This window comes from Chaetodon trifascialis, chromosome 11 (assembly GCF_039877785.1).
Source record: "Chaetodon trifascialis isolate fChaTrf1 chromosome 11, fChaTrf1.hap1, whole genome shotgun sequence".
NCBI lineage: Eukaryota > Metazoa > Chordata > Actinopteri > Chaetodontiformes > Chaetodontidae > Chaetodon > Chaetodon trifascialis.
The window spans coordinates 24323647-24340998 of NC_092066.1; the positions used below are offsets into that span (position 1 = coordinate 24323647).

Below are 17352 nucleotides of genomic sequence, written 5' to 3' on the forward strand. Positions count from 1 at the left end.
ACGCCAGTCAGTTGATCAGTGGCTAATAACCAACTGATCAGTCGACCAATATGTCACCTGAGGCAAGCATACAGCAGCCATTCACTTTCATTCGCCACACATTTGAACCTCTGCAAGATAATTGCTATTTCATCTAATAGATAGGCAAATAGATAAATATGAAGACATATTTCACCTCTACAAAATAAAAGCACGGCAGCAGAGTGACGCTGTCCTTGGTCTCGTTCCCGCCTTTCAGCCGCTCCTTGGCACGAGACATCACGAGCGGCCGGTGGTCTCTCCCGTTGCCGGGAGACAGGGAGTTGTACTTGATTCCCGTCGTAATTTTGGCGAAATTCTGGCCGAGCCCGGTTCCCTCAAGCCTTTAACGGCGAACCTCCATCTCCTGGCGACGCGAGCTGGAAGCGGCGATGCCCGTTAGTGTGATTTGGCTGTGGTCGCCCCTAAAATGCGGTTTTTGGGCTTCAGAAAATTGTGCCAGTTCAGTTCTGGCACCGTCTCCCCCAAAACCGTTCCCCCTGCGTGCTGACATTAAACTATGAGCGATAATTCATCTTAAAAATGTAGAGTGTGTTCAGAGAAGAGCATTAGGCTACTCCATCGCCGCCGGCTATCTGAGTGATGCTCATCCACTCACTCTGGCCGCGCTCCGCTCTGCTGCAGCAGGTGACAGCCGTTAAGTTAGCCAAAACAACCAATAATACTTCCTGTCACGATTTTCAAAATAAACATATTTGACTAGTTCTCAGCACTTTGTTTCCTGTTTAATTAATAATTCCACTGGAATTTGCGCAAAATGAGTGTGATGTTGTAGCTATTATTTCCAGAAGGATTTTTCTTTTATTTCGATGGTAGGATTATACTACAAAAATAATAACCACATCTGGTCTAACGCGGCTAATTTTGCCTAACTTGACGCATACCTTCAGGTGCCAGGCAGTGGAGGAGAAAATTGAGAAGAGCAAAATTTAATGACGTCTCACTCTGCACCTATTTCAGTTTAATATTTTTTACGATTCACAGAGGTGAGATCTTTGTAAGAAAACGATTATCATCGTAAATTGTTCACAATGGTGTCTGTAGTTCATTCAGAGGAAGTGGGACATTTGAAAAAAAAACAAAACAAAACAAGAAAGAGCCAAGTTCCATTCACATCCATTGGTTTGGTGATGACTAGTGTTGTCTTATCACACCAGTGTAGCCTACTTTTTTTTTGGTATAGACTGGAATGTGTCTGCACACTTTTGTTCATTAATTCTTCAATGAGATATTTACTGAGTCATATCCTAATTTAGCCAATATTATTATTTATTTGCTTAATATTTCATTAAGCAAAATCCTTATATAGCTGTCCTTGTTGAGGCAACATATAACATTTGAGAACTTTTGTTAAATTAGTGAGATTTAACCAAAAATAGAACCTAAGCAATAAAAACTGTTGTTTTCTTATCAGTAGATAAACATTTTAAACTGCTTCGCCTAAATTGTGCAATTGTGCAAAAAGAACCCAAAACTTTCTGCATAGCTAGACATAACAAAGGTTTGTTTGTTTGTTTGTTTGTTTGTTTGTTTGTTTGTTTGTTTGTTTGTTTGTTTGTTTGTTCTGTTTCATTTTGTGTAATGTTACTGTAACATACATCTCTTCAACCAGTATTTAGGTTCTGGATTTCAGCTCGAGTGTGATTCATCCTCTCTGTGTACAATCTCAGGAGGAAAACCTAAAGCGATCGATGGGCGTGATGTCAGACGTGGACTAAAAACCTATTTTCCGCACGGGTAGCGCATGAGTGTGTGAACGCCCCCTTTTAGCACAGCAGAGCCGCACTCCTGATCATATGTGGGACACGCAGCCCTCAGGACACACAGGCAGACATTACTGTGCCATGTGGCCTTCGGCCACTGCCTGCAATATGTTATCAGTGTGTTGCCATACATGTCATCAGTCCATTCAGTTTCCCTCACCTTTTCAGTGTCAGGGAGAAAGAGGGACGGAGTGAAAGCCACTGTGGAAGAAAGGTGAATATTGCTAAAGACTGACAGCCGAAACGACTTTGACTATACAAAAAGCGCAGGTGTTATTAGTCCCACCTGTGTTTTTCCTGCAGTGACCTGTCAAAATTGGCTGCTGTGAAAAAAGAAAACAAAGCCCACCATCATTTCGCAATTGCACACACTTGCTTCTCTGACTACCACCTGTTATATTTGACCAGCTCAACACTTATCATCATCATCATCATCATCATCATCATCATCATCATCATCGTCATCATCATTGTCATCAAGACTTGAGATTTGCGAGCTCACATTGTCTCAGGTATTTATGAGAATGTAATAACTTTAAAATGTCAAATTGAAGTCTTACACTGGAGAGGAGCTTGTTTCTCCTTTCAAAACCAAATATGAGACAGTCCTTCACTATTTACTCATGCAGGTGCCACTGACTCTTTTTGAACACAATTGATTCATTTACCAGCACAGGTATGGTATACCTACTGAGTTCAAAGTAAACAAACATGACACCAGATAACAGATAAAAGACAGATAATTGAAACTCCACAACAGTGCATCAAGTGAAAACGTGAGAAAGATTAAACCAATGTGCAGTGGGCCCTCATAGCGCCCCTATGAAATATCTCTGGGGCCACCACTGACCATGAAGAGTCACTTGTCGTGACTAACCTACAGACAATTAGCAGCGGAATCTGCAGCTTTCCTCAGCTTTTCAGAGCTTTGTAGCAAGTTTCAGCTCATTGTTTAGCTGTCCAGCTGCAACTATACTGTTTTGCTCTCATGATGTTGTCTTCAGTCACAGCAGGCATCAGTTTTCAGATAAAAAGCTCTAAAACCCAACGTACACTGCCTGCCCAGCAGCAAACAGCAGGCAGACACAATTAGAGACTAGCTGGTGAACACAGTGGAACATTTAGCAGCTAAAGAGCCACATATTACCTTCAGGAGTTGGTAGAGGCCAAAAACAGAGATAAAAGAGAGTGAATATTGGACTTAGATTGATCAGGAGGACAGAGAGGTGACTCCATAGGAGTGAGAATGTTGCTCCATATACTGCATGTGTAAATGCAGAGAGCAACAGCTGGCTAATCATTTTCACCATATCAACTTAACAGGTTCTGATCTGAACTGCGACAGACTGGTGGTATTGTGCACCTCACTACTGGACCAAAACGCAAACACTTGTTGCTCAGAGGGACTGTAAAGCTGTACTTACTGGTATTGTTAAACATAGGCCTACTGGTAAAAGTTGCAGTTAGTGTCTGTGTGTGTGATGACAGCTCTGTATCACTGACTGTCTTACTGTGATGTGTGTATGCCATTTGCTCCCATGTTTTTTGTACAAGAGTCTCCCTGACTGAATAAATCTAGCTCTACACAGCATATAGTAGCAGCATCATAGGACCAATAGTGCCGGTAACAGTAGCATGTTATTGCAGTATAATGCTTGTCAGTATGCGATGGAATAGCAGCTCTTGTGTTGGTACAAAATTATACAGAATGTAGTACAACTGCCTGGCTAATTGTTGACAAATGTCAGTGTGTCTGGGGGGAAGGGGGGGAACACTTCCTAATGAAATTTAATTATTCATCAAATATGAATAAATCCCTTCTGGCATCAAAGTGACAGGCTTTACACCAGCTGGAAGATATGAACCATGTTGTCAGTGTTTTGCAAAACGATGCATGAATTTCCTTCTGATGTCGCTTTGAGTTATCAGATTTTCTACATGTTGGTCAGTTGTCAAAACTAGATGGAGGTGTGAAATCTGAGATGCAGGGTTTGTGTTAGACACCTTAACAATAATTGCACATGCTGAACATGAAGCTCTGTGTTTAAAACAGACATTTAAAAGTGCAATGTCTGGCGTTTATACTTAAAGAAAAATTAAGTGCATGGTAAATGATGATAATGATGCTCATCCATAATTATTACATAACCACACTTTGCTTCACTGTATCAACTTTGATGGTTAAGTGCTTTTATTTGAGGTCAGTGCTGTCCTCTTCTGACATTTATGAATACTATGCAGTTTGATTAAGATTTGACTAACACTATATGGGAGTCCCTTGAAGGGGTGATATTCTATATTTTTCTTAAAGACAAATCCCATGTGTGGATCCAAACCGCCAAACAAATACTGTGTGTGAATCAGACGTCCTCTTCCTCTGTGCTGTAGAGCTCCATGATTGTGAAACAACTGTTAAAAAGACGTCACTGAGCCACTCTGTTGCACTGGATGACTTGTTCCTTCATTGCCATGAACACATGCAGTGTAGTTGACTTGGACTCAGTCTCACATACACCATCCTACTACCAGAAACACTCACTAGCTCAGCAAATGTGGATTAATCCGCCTCTGAAAATAGTCCCCAACTTGCTCATGACTAATATTTGTTAAAAACTTTCATGTCCAGCTGTTTGAGAAAATGACTGACACTTTTTTTTTTTTTTTAAGTAATTATATATTTGTCAGCAGTTTTTAAGATGTACATAAAAAAAATAGGTTGGTTGGTTTCAGTCTTTTCATGGGATTTGTTCAGAAAATGAAAAATACAGAATAATGTTCGTCTTCTCCTTCAGCCTGAGGTGATTCTTATGAAACATCTTGTCTAAATGGTTTCAGAGCACACTGACAGGAATCATGTTCTGAGGAAAAACACTGAACTCCTTTCTAGGTTTTCAACATAAAATGATCGCATTTAAAATGACAAAAAAACTCACAAAATACTTGGAACTTCTAAACATTGGCACCTTCTGTCCAAAATGATCAGACTAGTTATTACAAATCATTATACAATACAATATGAAGAAGGCATGTAAATCCATGTGAACACGATTTATGTTCAAAGTGTGAAGGTATAGCCTTTAATATTTGCTACATTTGTAACCTTTACAGGAATATTCTGTGTATGAGCTGTATTTAAAGCACTGGGGGGTATGTTGTTAGACTCAGCGTGGGTGGCAGCATTCATAATAATTGCAACAATCTCCTACAATTACTGAGACAGCATGTGAGGAAAAACTGCTTCCAGTCTTTTTCCATCGTCCTGCTGCGGTTTGCCCTCCATCACTTGACTCTTACTTGACCCCTCTGTGATCTTTGCCGTGACTGTACCTCTCTGCCGGGCTTTTGTTATGTCAGTGATCAAGGACCTGAGGCTTATACTGTTGTTTTGCATAATATAGGTCACTACAACATGTAAATGGAGTGAGAGAAGAAGAGTGAGACTGACCTGTGGTCTGATCCTCATAATGTCTTCATGGCAGTGATCCTGTATCTGTACTGTGCCACTGTATTCAGATCTGCTTCAACTGTTTTTCTGACTACTGTTCTCTGCTCCGTTGTCAATTATAGGTTCTGGGCCAGCAAAATCATGCCAGTCCTATAGGGGATAATGCACTCTCTCTCTGTCTTTCTTTGTCTCTCTCTCGCTCTCCGTCACCCTCTCTCTGATTTAAGACACTGACGTCATCTCGCAATGTTGACTTTGTTGGAATTCTTTGCTGAGTCTATCAAGGCTGGCTGACAAGCAGCTGCCATACTGAAATATACATGTCTCTTTACAAAAAGTTGCAGTTGGAGGAGTATTAAATATGGAGCATGTAGCTGGGTTTCATGGGGGGAGGGTATTGACAAAATAAATTCATTTAACTGGAATTTGGTTTATTTCTTTGGATCTATGTTTAAAGGTCAAAATATTTCATCATTTACTTATTTGTTCAATTTGGGGATCATTCCTTCCTATTATTTAACATTGTGTTTATTTGTGTTATTCCTGAAGAACAAATTTGTTTCACTGTTTGTTATATATATAATTTGTCACACTTTGTCTTCAGTACACTTCCATTTCAAAGTGATATATGCAAATTCAAATGACAAAATTCCTTTAGCAGCTCAAAAAATGACAAATATCAGCACAGGAGCAGTATTTTTATGTTGTGTCCCAGTCTTCGCTTTGGTCTGCACTTTTTTCCAAGCATCACATCTCACAGTGTACGAATGTGCCACCATACTAATATACTAAGAACAGCGTTCATCTATTTTGGTGTCACCTGCAGTGCAGCAGGGTGCGCTGTTGGCTGATGTCGTCCGCTATTTTTACAGCAGAAGAAGAAAACAACAACACAGTGTAGCATGGCTAGCAGCTAGCTAACATATTGACATATTTATCTCAAGCTAAAGGATCGTGTCAAGGTACTCTCGCTTGTGTCTCTACAGTCTTGAGCTTTCGAACACCTCGTTGCTCCGGAGAAACACGCCTCATGACATGACGAGCCAACCATGGCGAAAACATTCAGTCAGTGGAAGAAACAGTGTCTGAACAAGCTGGACCAGAGCAAGAAGGGCAGCGTGGATGAAGACATTGGACATGTCGTGTCTCTGCTCAACAGCCGCGAAGAGTTCTTCACCACCAGCTCCTGCTCCGGTAGAATCGTCCTCATCGACGGGGTGAGAGAAGCTTTATTCCTGAGTGGACTGTGGAGACGTGTCCTCTGTTCTCTTAAAACTCTGCTCTGTCTCGTCTCCTCCTCCTCAGGCTCCAGAGAGAAGTGATGTCCAGAAGCAGAACTGTGTTTGGCTGTTTGTCTCACATCAAACATGCACATCGGAGGACCTGGTGAGATATGATGGACTTGTGCACTAGAGATATGTGGCTTTAATACTAACAGAGTGCATTGTGTTCTTCAGATATCTGGTCTGCAAAGGTCCAGTGGAGACGCAGTGCTGAAGTTTGAGCCTTTTGTGCTCCATGTTCAGTGCAGGCGGCTGGAGGATGCACAGCTGATGGTGAGAGATGACAGCACACAGCTCTGTGTGATCAAACAAAGCAATGCCTGCTACAGGTGCTACAGTTTCCCTCAGTAATGACTAATGAGGTTAAAGCACCGTGCCAGTCATTTTTACACACTTCACAATATGGTCAGTTATCTTACAAAGCCTACCATGCTGGACGTTCCTCACTTCCAGTGAGCCTTTGCTTTCCATTGACTTCAGTCCAGTATGATCATGAATTCACAGAGACTCCTGAGTGACCCCAGTATTGACGAGTGGCTGATAGTGTTCCACTCTTGGTCCAGTGTCATCAGCTGCTCTTCAGACTAGACAGTGGATTGAGACAGATGATTCAGAGTGGGATGATTCCCAGTGGACAGTTAGTCACCACATTCTTTGATCTGTTATGTGGTAATGCAGTTGTGAGCAGAAACCATTTTAAAAGATGGTGCTGTATCAAAAAACTGATGACCACCAAGATAACCATTGATGAGCAGTGCAGCTCATCTCCAGACAACATGAAAAAGTGGCTGTTCTGACAGGGATAATGTGAATTAAGTTGTTTCTTAAAAAGTTCGCAGTTCAGCAGCCAGTTCTCTAATCACAGATGTTGTCCTTGAATGCACCATCTGTGAATTTCTCTCCTTGCGTTCCCCATCCACCTGACTGGCTTACCTACCTCGGTCAAGTTTGAGCTCTGACCAAGTTCATTTCATAATGTCCATCCATCCATCCATTCATTTTCTATGCCGCTTATCCCTTTCGGGGTCGCGGGGGGGCCAGAGCCTATCTCGGCTGTCAACGGGCGAGAGGCGGGGTACACCCTGGACTCATAATGTACTGAACTGAAATGATGACTGCCTAGAAGGAAGGAAATCAAACTTTATGCTGAGGCCTCAATCTGTCATTGGTGTACAGTGCAGATTACTCTTCACTGTCACTATCAACATTTTGCTGAATTCCTGTTGTAACACACAGAATGCAGCTGAGTCCACATAGTCAACATTTACACACAAGATGTCCATGCTACTGACTGGACTGTGCTTGGAACGTGGCTCATGTGCACTAGACACTTGCACCAGTGGTTTGGTCTTTTAAAGGAAGTTTTTTTGTTTTGAAATAGGTCACTGTGGGAGGCTGTATTATTTGATCTTATTCTCTTTCATCCGAACAACACGTGGGGCCACTATCAGCACAGTACTATCATATAGTTTATTAAATAAATTGACCACTCAGTAAGTGAAATGTGTTGTCTCGTCCAGCACTCGGTGGCCATCAACTCAGGCTTCAGGAACTCTGGACTCACTGTCAGCAAAACAGGAAAAATCATCACGGTAGGTTTTGTGACATTACATATCAATGTTTGCAGGATTGATGATGGAAAAAACTAGCAAAAACAAGCATTTCTCTGTCAGTACCAGTAGATTCCATTCAACAGTGAATTGAGCTTTGGATAGTCCATGCAGTAGAAACAGCCCATGGCTTCACTGAGCGTGCTGCTTGCATAGACTGTGTTAAAGGTGTAAATGTGGCCTTCCTTTGCACCTCTAGGCGGTCCGTAGCACCCATGGCCTGGAGGTTCCTCTCACCAACGAAGGACGGCTCCTGGTTGAACATGAATACATCCGTTTCCTAACACAGATAGCCAATCAGAAGATGGAGGAGAATCTTAGGCGGATCCACAGGTCAGTTTGGCTCTTTGCTATTCAGTGACTGGTAAAACCAATAATGGCTGTTTGCCACTACACAAATAAGAAGCTCATAAGAACTCAATTCAAACATGTGAATGGAAGCCCAGCTGCTGGGAGCTCTGATTTCTATTTGTCTGGTCGTCTGCAGGTTCTACCAGAATCTCCAGTCAGGCCTGTTGACAGAGAAACTCCAAAAACTCCAAATCCCAGATCCCCCCATCTCACAGGAACTACAAGATTATCCTCTCAGAGCAGAGGCAGTAAAGGGGGAAGCAGTGGAAAAGGGGGAGAACAGAACAAGTGTGTATAAACGGAGGAAGAAGAGAGAACGCCATCAGACTGACTGTTGCCATGGTGATGGCTTCAGCAGCGTGCCCGAGCTGGATGACTGTCTGGATCTGTTCACATGAAGTAGTGGTTCTGCTAATGTGCTCCTTTTGTCAGGGACTGGATGACGGTGATGATTTTTCACTTCATTTTAGAGCGCTGGGGAAGAGAAGATCACCATGGTAACAGAGACTGCACCACTCACCTGCTCTGGGCAGGTTCAGGTCAGATCAGTCTAAAATGAGTAAACGGCTCACGGGAATTTTTACAGGATCGCAGCATGGACAGAAGTGGTGCATTTCCAATAAAATGACAAGTAATAAAAACCTTTAATACGTCAGGATGGTCTGTTTGCTTTCCATGACTTCAGAGATGAAACAGGCATCCGCATTTCTCATTTTCTCTTAATTATTTAAATTCCAAAGTGCAAGCTATCACAGCACTAAATGAAGCTCAGCTGAAAACAGAAGTGTCACATTTCACATGATTTGTAATCCTTGTTTCAGGAACAGTCAAACGGTCAATGGTGGCCACTGAAGTTGTCATATTGGTGACGTGACAGCAAAGGTGAAGCAAAGGCAAACAAACAAAATCACTCTTAGAAGTGTGCTGTTAGTATTTATTGATGTATTAATTGTTTACAGAGCAGCAGGGCTTTCCTTTGGCACAACATAACAGTTTACCTGTTACCTGGTTTACAGTTGCTGATTGGCTCCCTTCTGGCTGAGTTCATAGTATTCAAAAAACAGCCTCTGCACACAGTTCTGTATTGTAGCTCTCACACTTTTTTTTAACACACGTCTGAACTGCATGCCCTGAGACACATGCCTGGTAGGTTTATTGTGTGTGTTCCTACGGTCTGACTGAAAGCTTGTAATGTCATAATGCAGAGTGCACAGTATGCTGCTTTGTGGAAGACGTTTCATGTTATGTTGCAGCTTTACCACTGGAGGGCAGCAGTGCTCACTACAACTGCATGCTGTTCGTTTCTCAGTGAAGTTTTGAGGAGTATTGTATGTGTGTATGTATATATTAGTGTGTGTGTGTGTGTGTGTATGATGAATGAATGTTATACCTATAATTTGTCTTAAAGCTGCATCAATTACATCATTTTAAACATGAATTTTTCAGGGGTAATGTCAAATTAACCTGTCCGGGGGCCCCATGGCAAATATTTACAGGTGGACCCATATTGGACCATCCAACCCCAATCCACCCAACTCCTTCTATACACCTTGATTCTTCCAAGTTCCCATCAAGTACTGATGACACAGCAGACTACACATGACAGTTTCTTCGTGTGCTAGGACCAGTATTCTAATGTTGGAGTGTAAAATTTGTAATCTACAGTTAACCAAATTACGAAAAACCACTTTAGCTACGGTGAATAGCTGGTTGAATATTGGACTTCCAATCATCAGATGGACACAATCATGCACATGCTACATGCTTTTTCTTCTGGATGTGTGTGCAGGCAACTGTTTGATCGTGTCAGCTATGCTTTTAGCTTGTTCTGCTGCCCCTAAGTGACCAAAAGATCAATTCATTTACACAGCTTTATGATGTACAACTCAAGGTCAAACCTTCATTTAACACCCTGATCCAACCTGCGAAGTCAGTCTAGAAACTTATACCGTTTGCCCTCCACGTTCCCTTTTTCACCAATTTTGCAAAGGGCTGACATGAGTTTGTGTTCAGTAGACTGCAAGTGGCACTTTAGAGATTGTTCAGTGAAACAGAATGAATTCACTGGTTCGCTGTGGTTGGGTGATTCAGGAAATTCACAGGAGCGGAAGAACAAGGTTCCCCTCCCATAACAAGAAAGACAGAGAAGGAGTCTCTCTGTCTTAGAGGGGCAAAGTCATCTTCAGTATACTCACCATCATCTGTGATCTGAGGATTTGAGTGCTGGAGTATTCTTAAAGAGTTGTTCAGCTAGGTTATACGTGATAATTATCTGGACATTTGGATAACAAAGCATTATGGTGGCTGACATTAACCAGGAGGGACTAAAAGTGGATTATTCAACATGGTGACACAAACTAGAAATTGGCAACATTGGATTTGAAACAACACTCTTTTGGTGGGAACAGTATCCGGACCTTGTACGACTGAATCCCTCGTCACTGTAGTAGCAGTATCCGGACCTTGTAAAATCAGATTGTTGGAGGTTGACTCCACCATGTTGTACTTCCAGGTGGTGATTTTGGCAGCGACAGTGATGCTGGTTTACTACTGTGAGTTCACTGACACTTTCAGTCCAGCACAGCAGGGCTTCATCTGTAGAGACCCGACTCTCACTAAACCAGATCCTGGACCTGAACAGGACAGCCGCATACAGCCTGTAATACTGTACTCGGTGGTGGGAGGACTGCCAGTTGTGCTGGTGAGTCTAGCTGTGACCTAAAGACAATCATTAGACAGCATGGTTTTTTCTTTGTTGTATTGAAGATAATTATGCTACTGGACAGAGAGCTTCAGAGAGGCCCCCTGGCGTACCTGTTAAAGGGGCAGTGATTATTTTTTAACATTACTTGACCATGTTTTTATACTTCAATTCATCAAATTCACATTCCACCATGTTCTCTTTCAACTACGACTAATTTTCCTGATGTGTCTGTTGGTTGTGCTCTAATATATTGTATGTTCATATATATATGAACATATACATAATATACATTAATATACAGTCTGAGTAATATATAGTATAGAATATACAGTCTGAGTAAAAAATCTGCACATCTGTAGTTCCTGTTCCAGTTTTACTATCTGTCAGCTCATCCTTTTGGTTTTAAAGCATGTAGTTTTATTGTTGTAGTTAATTAAACGTCACCACTCTCATCAGCTGTGTTTAAAGCAGCAGCAGGCAGCTGTTTCCAGTTCTGGTAAACCTGCTCTTCACTCCTGCCCAGCACCAAGCAGCAGACAGACATGATTAGCAACTAGCTGGTGAACATTTAGCAGCTAAAAAGACAATATTTCCCTCAGGAACTGGTGGAGATGGAAACAGAGCTGAAAGTTGAGTGACTATGGATCTTACACTCATCACCACTCAGCTGGATGTCTAAGTCATAGGCAACTGTGTGTGAACATGTTCCACACAATGAGGTGATAATATGTCAGTGTCAATGTTTACATTTTATTGCGCTGCCCCCATGTGGCCAACAGAATATTGCTGCAATAAGAATCACAATCAGCATTGTTGGCCACTTATGTGTGAATATACAAGGAATTTGACTCACGTTTAAACATTGCACTCAATGTGCTTGCATAGGAAAACAGGACATACGGCTCAGCGAGGACACAAAAAAAAAAAAGGCTGAACAATAAGTTGAGTAGTACACACAGGAAACACACTTTAAGAACAGAACAGATATGATAAATATTCAACTAGTGAAAGGAATATAAGAATAGTATTACTTTAATAAGAATAAAATAATAATTAAACCATACTATATGTATTCAACATGCACCAAAATGTGCACTGTATTCACATGAGCACTTCTCAGAAACCATGAAATAATGTAGCTGTTCAGTAATCTGAGATCAAACCTGGATATTACCTGAGCATAGGTTGGGATTATTTCCCATTATATTAGTATCTTTAGAGGATTTCCACACTGGTTAGGAATTGTAAAGGCCAAACTTAATAACCAGAATAGTTGGGGTATGAAAAGGAGAATGTTGTATTTAAATGGTGAAAAGTAATCTTTCTTCATTCTGTGTCCCAGATTTCAGGTGTAGAAGTAGTCATCTTCCTCCTCCACTACAACTCAAACAACCTGTACGACCAAGAGAAGGTTGTTGTCATGGGTGACTGTTGTTATGTGAACCCCATGGTGCGCAGGACTTTCCGTTTCCTTGGTAAACATACATCCTAAGTATTGCACTACAATAAGTAAAACCTGTACTGACATTTAGCTGCTGTTCGGTTCACATTACATATCTTAGTGCTTCATGCTGAATCTAGTTTTTGGTCATTAGTCATTCAGTGGGGATTACAGTCATCTGGCTCGGAGGCCTCCTCTGGTCGTGGCCTGTTTTCTTTACAACTGATGTAAGAAGTTCAGGTTTATTTTATGAGTAAAAAAAAGTGAATGTCATTATAATGAGGAGGTGTTCTGGTTGGAACCAGCCACTTTGTCATGATAAGGAGATGAAGTCCTTGTTATATCACAGTATTTTGATGAGCCCTAACACAGCATTGCCTTCTTATATTGACATGACTCGTAACCATACAAACGTAAAAGAGATGCTCTGATAACATGAATGCCTCATTTCAACCTTGCAGCTACGTAGAATATCTTTCTCGAGTTTGTCCATTCACTATGGCCTCTTTCACAGCAGACATTTTGACCAAAACCGGAAAACTGGAAAAAGGAAAGTTGTTAGTGATAACATTTAAGATGATTCTGTTCCATTCAAGCTTCCGTACAAACCGTGCAAATAAACAAACTTACACAATGAAAACACATAATAAATACTTAATGATTTCCTATATTGAGGAGTAAATTTAGATTTTCTTGTAATTTTGCATCATCACTGAGCGTTGCACAACTATAATTTTTGCATTTGCAATGTGGGATTACTAGCACTAAGTAATGCCCATGCGACACTCAGTTTTTAGGGGTATATATTGTGCATAAATAGAAATTTCACATTAAGAATTCCGTCATTTAAATAAAATGGCAGAGGATACAATGCATTACAGAGGGAGGGATTTCAGACACGGCAAACATCATTATAATGTGCCATTCTAAGAAAATTCTTCATTTGTTATAATGATAAAATGTTTCCTGTAATAATGGCACCTCTGGGCTGCCATACTAAACAAGCAGGATTATGGTCAGTGTAAGCAGTAGCCTCTGTTCCATGTCAGTGGTGTTGTTCGTGCTGCAGCTTTCTCAGTGATTTCATGCCAACACTTTAGCACACATTCTATTAAGTTATAGAGAGTACAGTGCTAACATTTTAGCACAACCTATGTTGAGGCAGTAAGTACATTTACTCAAGGATTGTGTAAGTATATATTTGAGGTACATGTACTTCAGTATTTTTGTATACCTCTGTTTACCTTACTTAACAAGTTAAGATGTGACCTTATAGAATATGATACATTTTTATCCATGAAGCGACCCAGAATGTAAGATAGTTAAAATTAACTCCACCTTGACCAACTAAAGCAGTAAAACACTATTTAAGCATGAATGCATCAATAATAACAAGCTAATAATTGAACTGTTAACACTGACAGGGCATATTTTCCAGCTCTGAATACTTTTTTACTTTTTTGTAGTACATTTTCTTAACAATAATTCTGCACTTTATTTAAGTCACATTTCCAATGCAGAACTACTACTTGTAATGGAGTACCATATGCTCACATTACAGTATTGCTGTTTTTATCCAATGAAAGAATCTGAATCCTGAGTTGATGTGAACGATTTATTTCACTTGCCTCACTGAGTGTGAATGTAAAATGATATGGCAACCTGCTGCTGTGACATGTTTCATTCTGTACACAAATGTAAGCCATCTAATGTGTGTGTCTCCCTGCAGGTGTGTATGTCTTTGGCCTGTTTACAACAGACATCTTTGTCAACGCAGGGCAGCTCATCACAGGAAGCCTGGCTCCTCACTTCCTGTCTGTTTGCCAGCCCAATTACACAGCCCTTGGCTGCCAGGACATGGCGCACTTTGTCAGCCAATCAGATGCTTGTACTGGTGACCCTGATGACATCATGAGAGCCAGAAAGACTTTTCCCTCCAAAGAGGCTGCGCTGAGTCTGTATACAGCTGTTTACCTGGCAGTGAGTGGCTCTGTTAATGTGACGTGCTGGGAGCATGCAGAGAGCAGCATGATGACCATATCTGCTTTTGAATAGTGTCACAGAAAGACAATGATCTTCCTTTCCAGATGTACGTCATGTCCTGTGTTGCTTCCAGTGGAGGTCGTCTGACAGGCCCCCTCCTCAGTCTCTCATTGGTCAGTCTGGCTGTGCTAACAGGCATCAACAGAGTGGCAGAGTACCGAAACCACTGGAGTGATGTCATTGCAGGACAAGCCATCGGGGGAGCTATTGCTGTCTTTCTGGTCAGTTATCATTCAGCTGTACTGGCTAATATGCAGGGATCTAATGCCCATTATGAGACTGTTTTAGTGGTTCATTGTATATATATATGCAGTGTTTTTCTTATCTCTATTGACAGACATACATTCATTCAAACTTGACTTGTTCCTCAGATTGTCCTATTGATGTCTTTCTGTATTCACATTCAGTTCTGCTACCAGATGGGAGCATATTGCTAATGCTAACAAACTGCTCAGTCTCAAGGCGTCCTGCATTCTTTGGATCCCAAGCTCTTAACTTTCACTCCAACATAAGCGTTTTCATAACCCTAACCTGCTGTACTTTATCAGGCTCATCTTGGGCTACATCCTGCACTCTTGACTGTAGTCTACTTGCTTCATCTGTACTGACCATCGATGCATTGACATCAAGTCTTTTCAAAGATTTTTAAGTGACACAGTAATGTTTGCAAAGGCGATCATATTAATGATTTAGAAAAAACTGAACTAAATGTGTCAGTCAACAGACTCATTTCCTAACTTTAACATATAAATGCCATTGTGAATGTGATTTACTTTTTCACATAAAAGGAAGAAGCAGGGACAGTCTGAAGAAGTCAATATTACAGTTAAATCTTCAGCAATCAGCTGAAAACTGAATTTACAAAAGATAAATCATTTTAGAAATCAATAAGCTCATTAATAAATCGGTCACATAAATCAGAAGTAATCAGTACCAAGTATTTCACATATCTGGAGGCCAAAGACAGATAGCCCTGTTCACTTGTACAGTATTGATTTAAAATAAATTACATTGTTAGGTAGTATTTCAAACTAAGCAGAGTATCTCAGCCTCTTTTCACAGAGTCAGACCACCACTCTGCCACTGTGCATCATCCTTCATAGAAATCTAGTCTAATGGACTAACTTGCTGCAGGACACGTAAACACAAAGCACACAAGTTGTTGTTGCTTGAATGAGCTTGAATTCCTCTTTTGTGTAGCAAGCCATGCACAGCAGTGTTGGCTGGGACCAAAAGCTGGGTCACAGAAACAATCTAAACATGATGAAGCTCTGCCTCCCTCCAGCACAATGGAAAGATTTCAGTGGCTCTCTGTGAGCTTTACTCTTCTGCTGTACTGTGTATGCATCTTTTGCTTGTGATCTACAAATCACCTCTTTCAGTCATGCGAACAGTTGGTTTGTATGTAAGGATTGATTTCACATGATTAAAATGATGTATGGACTTTTTTTTGTTCTGTCTGTCTGTCTGTCTGTCTGTCTGTCTGTCTGTCTGTCTGTCTGTCTGTCTGTCTGTCTTTCCAGGTGGTGTTTGTGGTTCAGTATTTTAAGAAGAGACCTGTGATTTCTCAGAGTCCTTCAGATGCAGGCACAGCTAACACTGATGAGGCCTCACCTGAAATGAATCACAGCATGGAAACCAGTAATAAATACATTGTTACACAGGTAAATCATACATAACACACTTAGTTACGCATGGAGGTTTTTGTTTGAATTTTCTCAAATGACATGTTAGAGTCTTCCATATTGTATCTGAAAACCATTATGTCTTTGTTGCTTTTCTGACATGACATTCACTGAAAGTACACACACCTAAAGCAAAAACACTGTAGTAGAGGAAGTGGCACTCAGAGCACCATGGAAGTTCTCAACAGTCTGCTGAACATTCTTTAAATGTTTTTAATTTTCTGCTCCTACAGAGCCCAGGATCCTTCACAGAAGTCACATGACTATGACTGCCCCCCCCAACATGACCATGGGGAAATGGAGGCCACCTATTTCTACATCACACCTGGACATTCATATTTTGCGATTGTAGCTTCTTTCTTTTTAAAATCCTTTTTGCAGTATTTGAAAATGATCGATTTTTAGAAAACAATAGGATGACACTGTTCTCCCAGCATTAAATCTGGCAGGTACAGTTAAAAAAAATACAAAATAAGCAAATATAATATTGATTTTGGTGCTGGCTTCAGACAAAAGCTACTCTAACAGTCACTTTTCATTGGTTGACTTTAAATATACCAAGGCGTATGACATATGGATGCCGTACTGAAAATGATGGTATGTGTTGCACCTTTACAGTAGACTACGACATTTCAAACCGTGTCTTCATGTCTGTTACGTTTAAAACAGTCCCACATTAATTCATATTATACATCATAGAATATAGTTGTGATCCATACATTTATAGGGCATTTAAAGGGAAGCTGTGTGAATAATGTAAGTATATTCATGCTGGTTATATTTGTGGTTCATGGTCATAGTTTCCGTCCCACTGTCCACGTCTCCAGGCTCCAAGTTGAAGATAGTGTTCTCAAGCAACAGCATTCATGAGCATTCTTCCCAAAGTGGAACAGAGGATGTCTCTGCTGGCATCTCAACATGGTGGTTTTGTTACATAAGAACAATTTTGTGATTTGGGTTAAACATAGCTTTATTTTGTATTGTCTTT

The 17352-nt window shown here is 40.8% G+C and overlaps 3 protein-coding genes across 3 annotated transcripts in view; 2 read left to right on the plus strand and 1 right to left on the minus strand.

The window, feature by feature from the left end:
* Positions 1 to 655, minus strand: part of plppr4a (phospholipid phosphatase related 4a) — a 47203-nt gene extending 46548 nt beyond the window's left edge. The window contains exon 1 of the mRNA XM_070973416.1: positions 176 to 655. Within this exon, the coding sequence (XP_070829517.1) occupies positions 176 to 259 (84 nt within the window). The 5' untranslated portion in view covers positions 260 to 655. The remainder of the gene's footprint in view (positions 1 to 175) is intronic.
* A 5465-nt stretch (positions 656 to 6120) lies between these two features.
* On the plus strand, positions 6121 to 9378 carry tyw3 (tRNA-yW synthesizing protein 3 homolog (S. cerevisiae)). The gene is made up of 6 exons (XM_070975038.1): positions 6121 to 6464; positions 6553 to 6633; positions 6705 to 6803; positions 8051 to 8122; positions 8340 to 8473; positions 8628 to 9378. Exons 1-6 carry the CDS (start codon positions 6297 to 6299, stop codon positions 8887 to 8889), a joined length of 816 nt encoding a protein of 271 aa, XP_070831139.1. The 5' UTR covers positions 6121 to 6296; the 3' UTR covers positions 8890 to 9378.
* Positions 9379 to 10794: 1416 nt separating this feature from the next.
* On the plus strand, positions 10795 to 16830 carry LOC139339425 (phospholipid phosphatase-related protein type 5-like). The gene is made up of 6 exons (XM_070975037.1): positions 10795 to 11192; positions 12538 to 12670; positions 14366 to 14616; positions 14724 to 14900; positions 16203 to 16343; positions 16598 to 16830. The coding sequence occupies exons 1-6, from the start codon at positions 10989 to 10991 to the stop codon at positions 16625 to 16627; spliced, it is 936 nt and encodes a 311-aa protein (XP_070831138.1). The 5' UTR covers positions 10795 to 10988; the 3' UTR covers positions 16628 to 16830.
* The last annotated feature ends 522 nt before the right edge of the window (positions 16831 to 17352 follow it).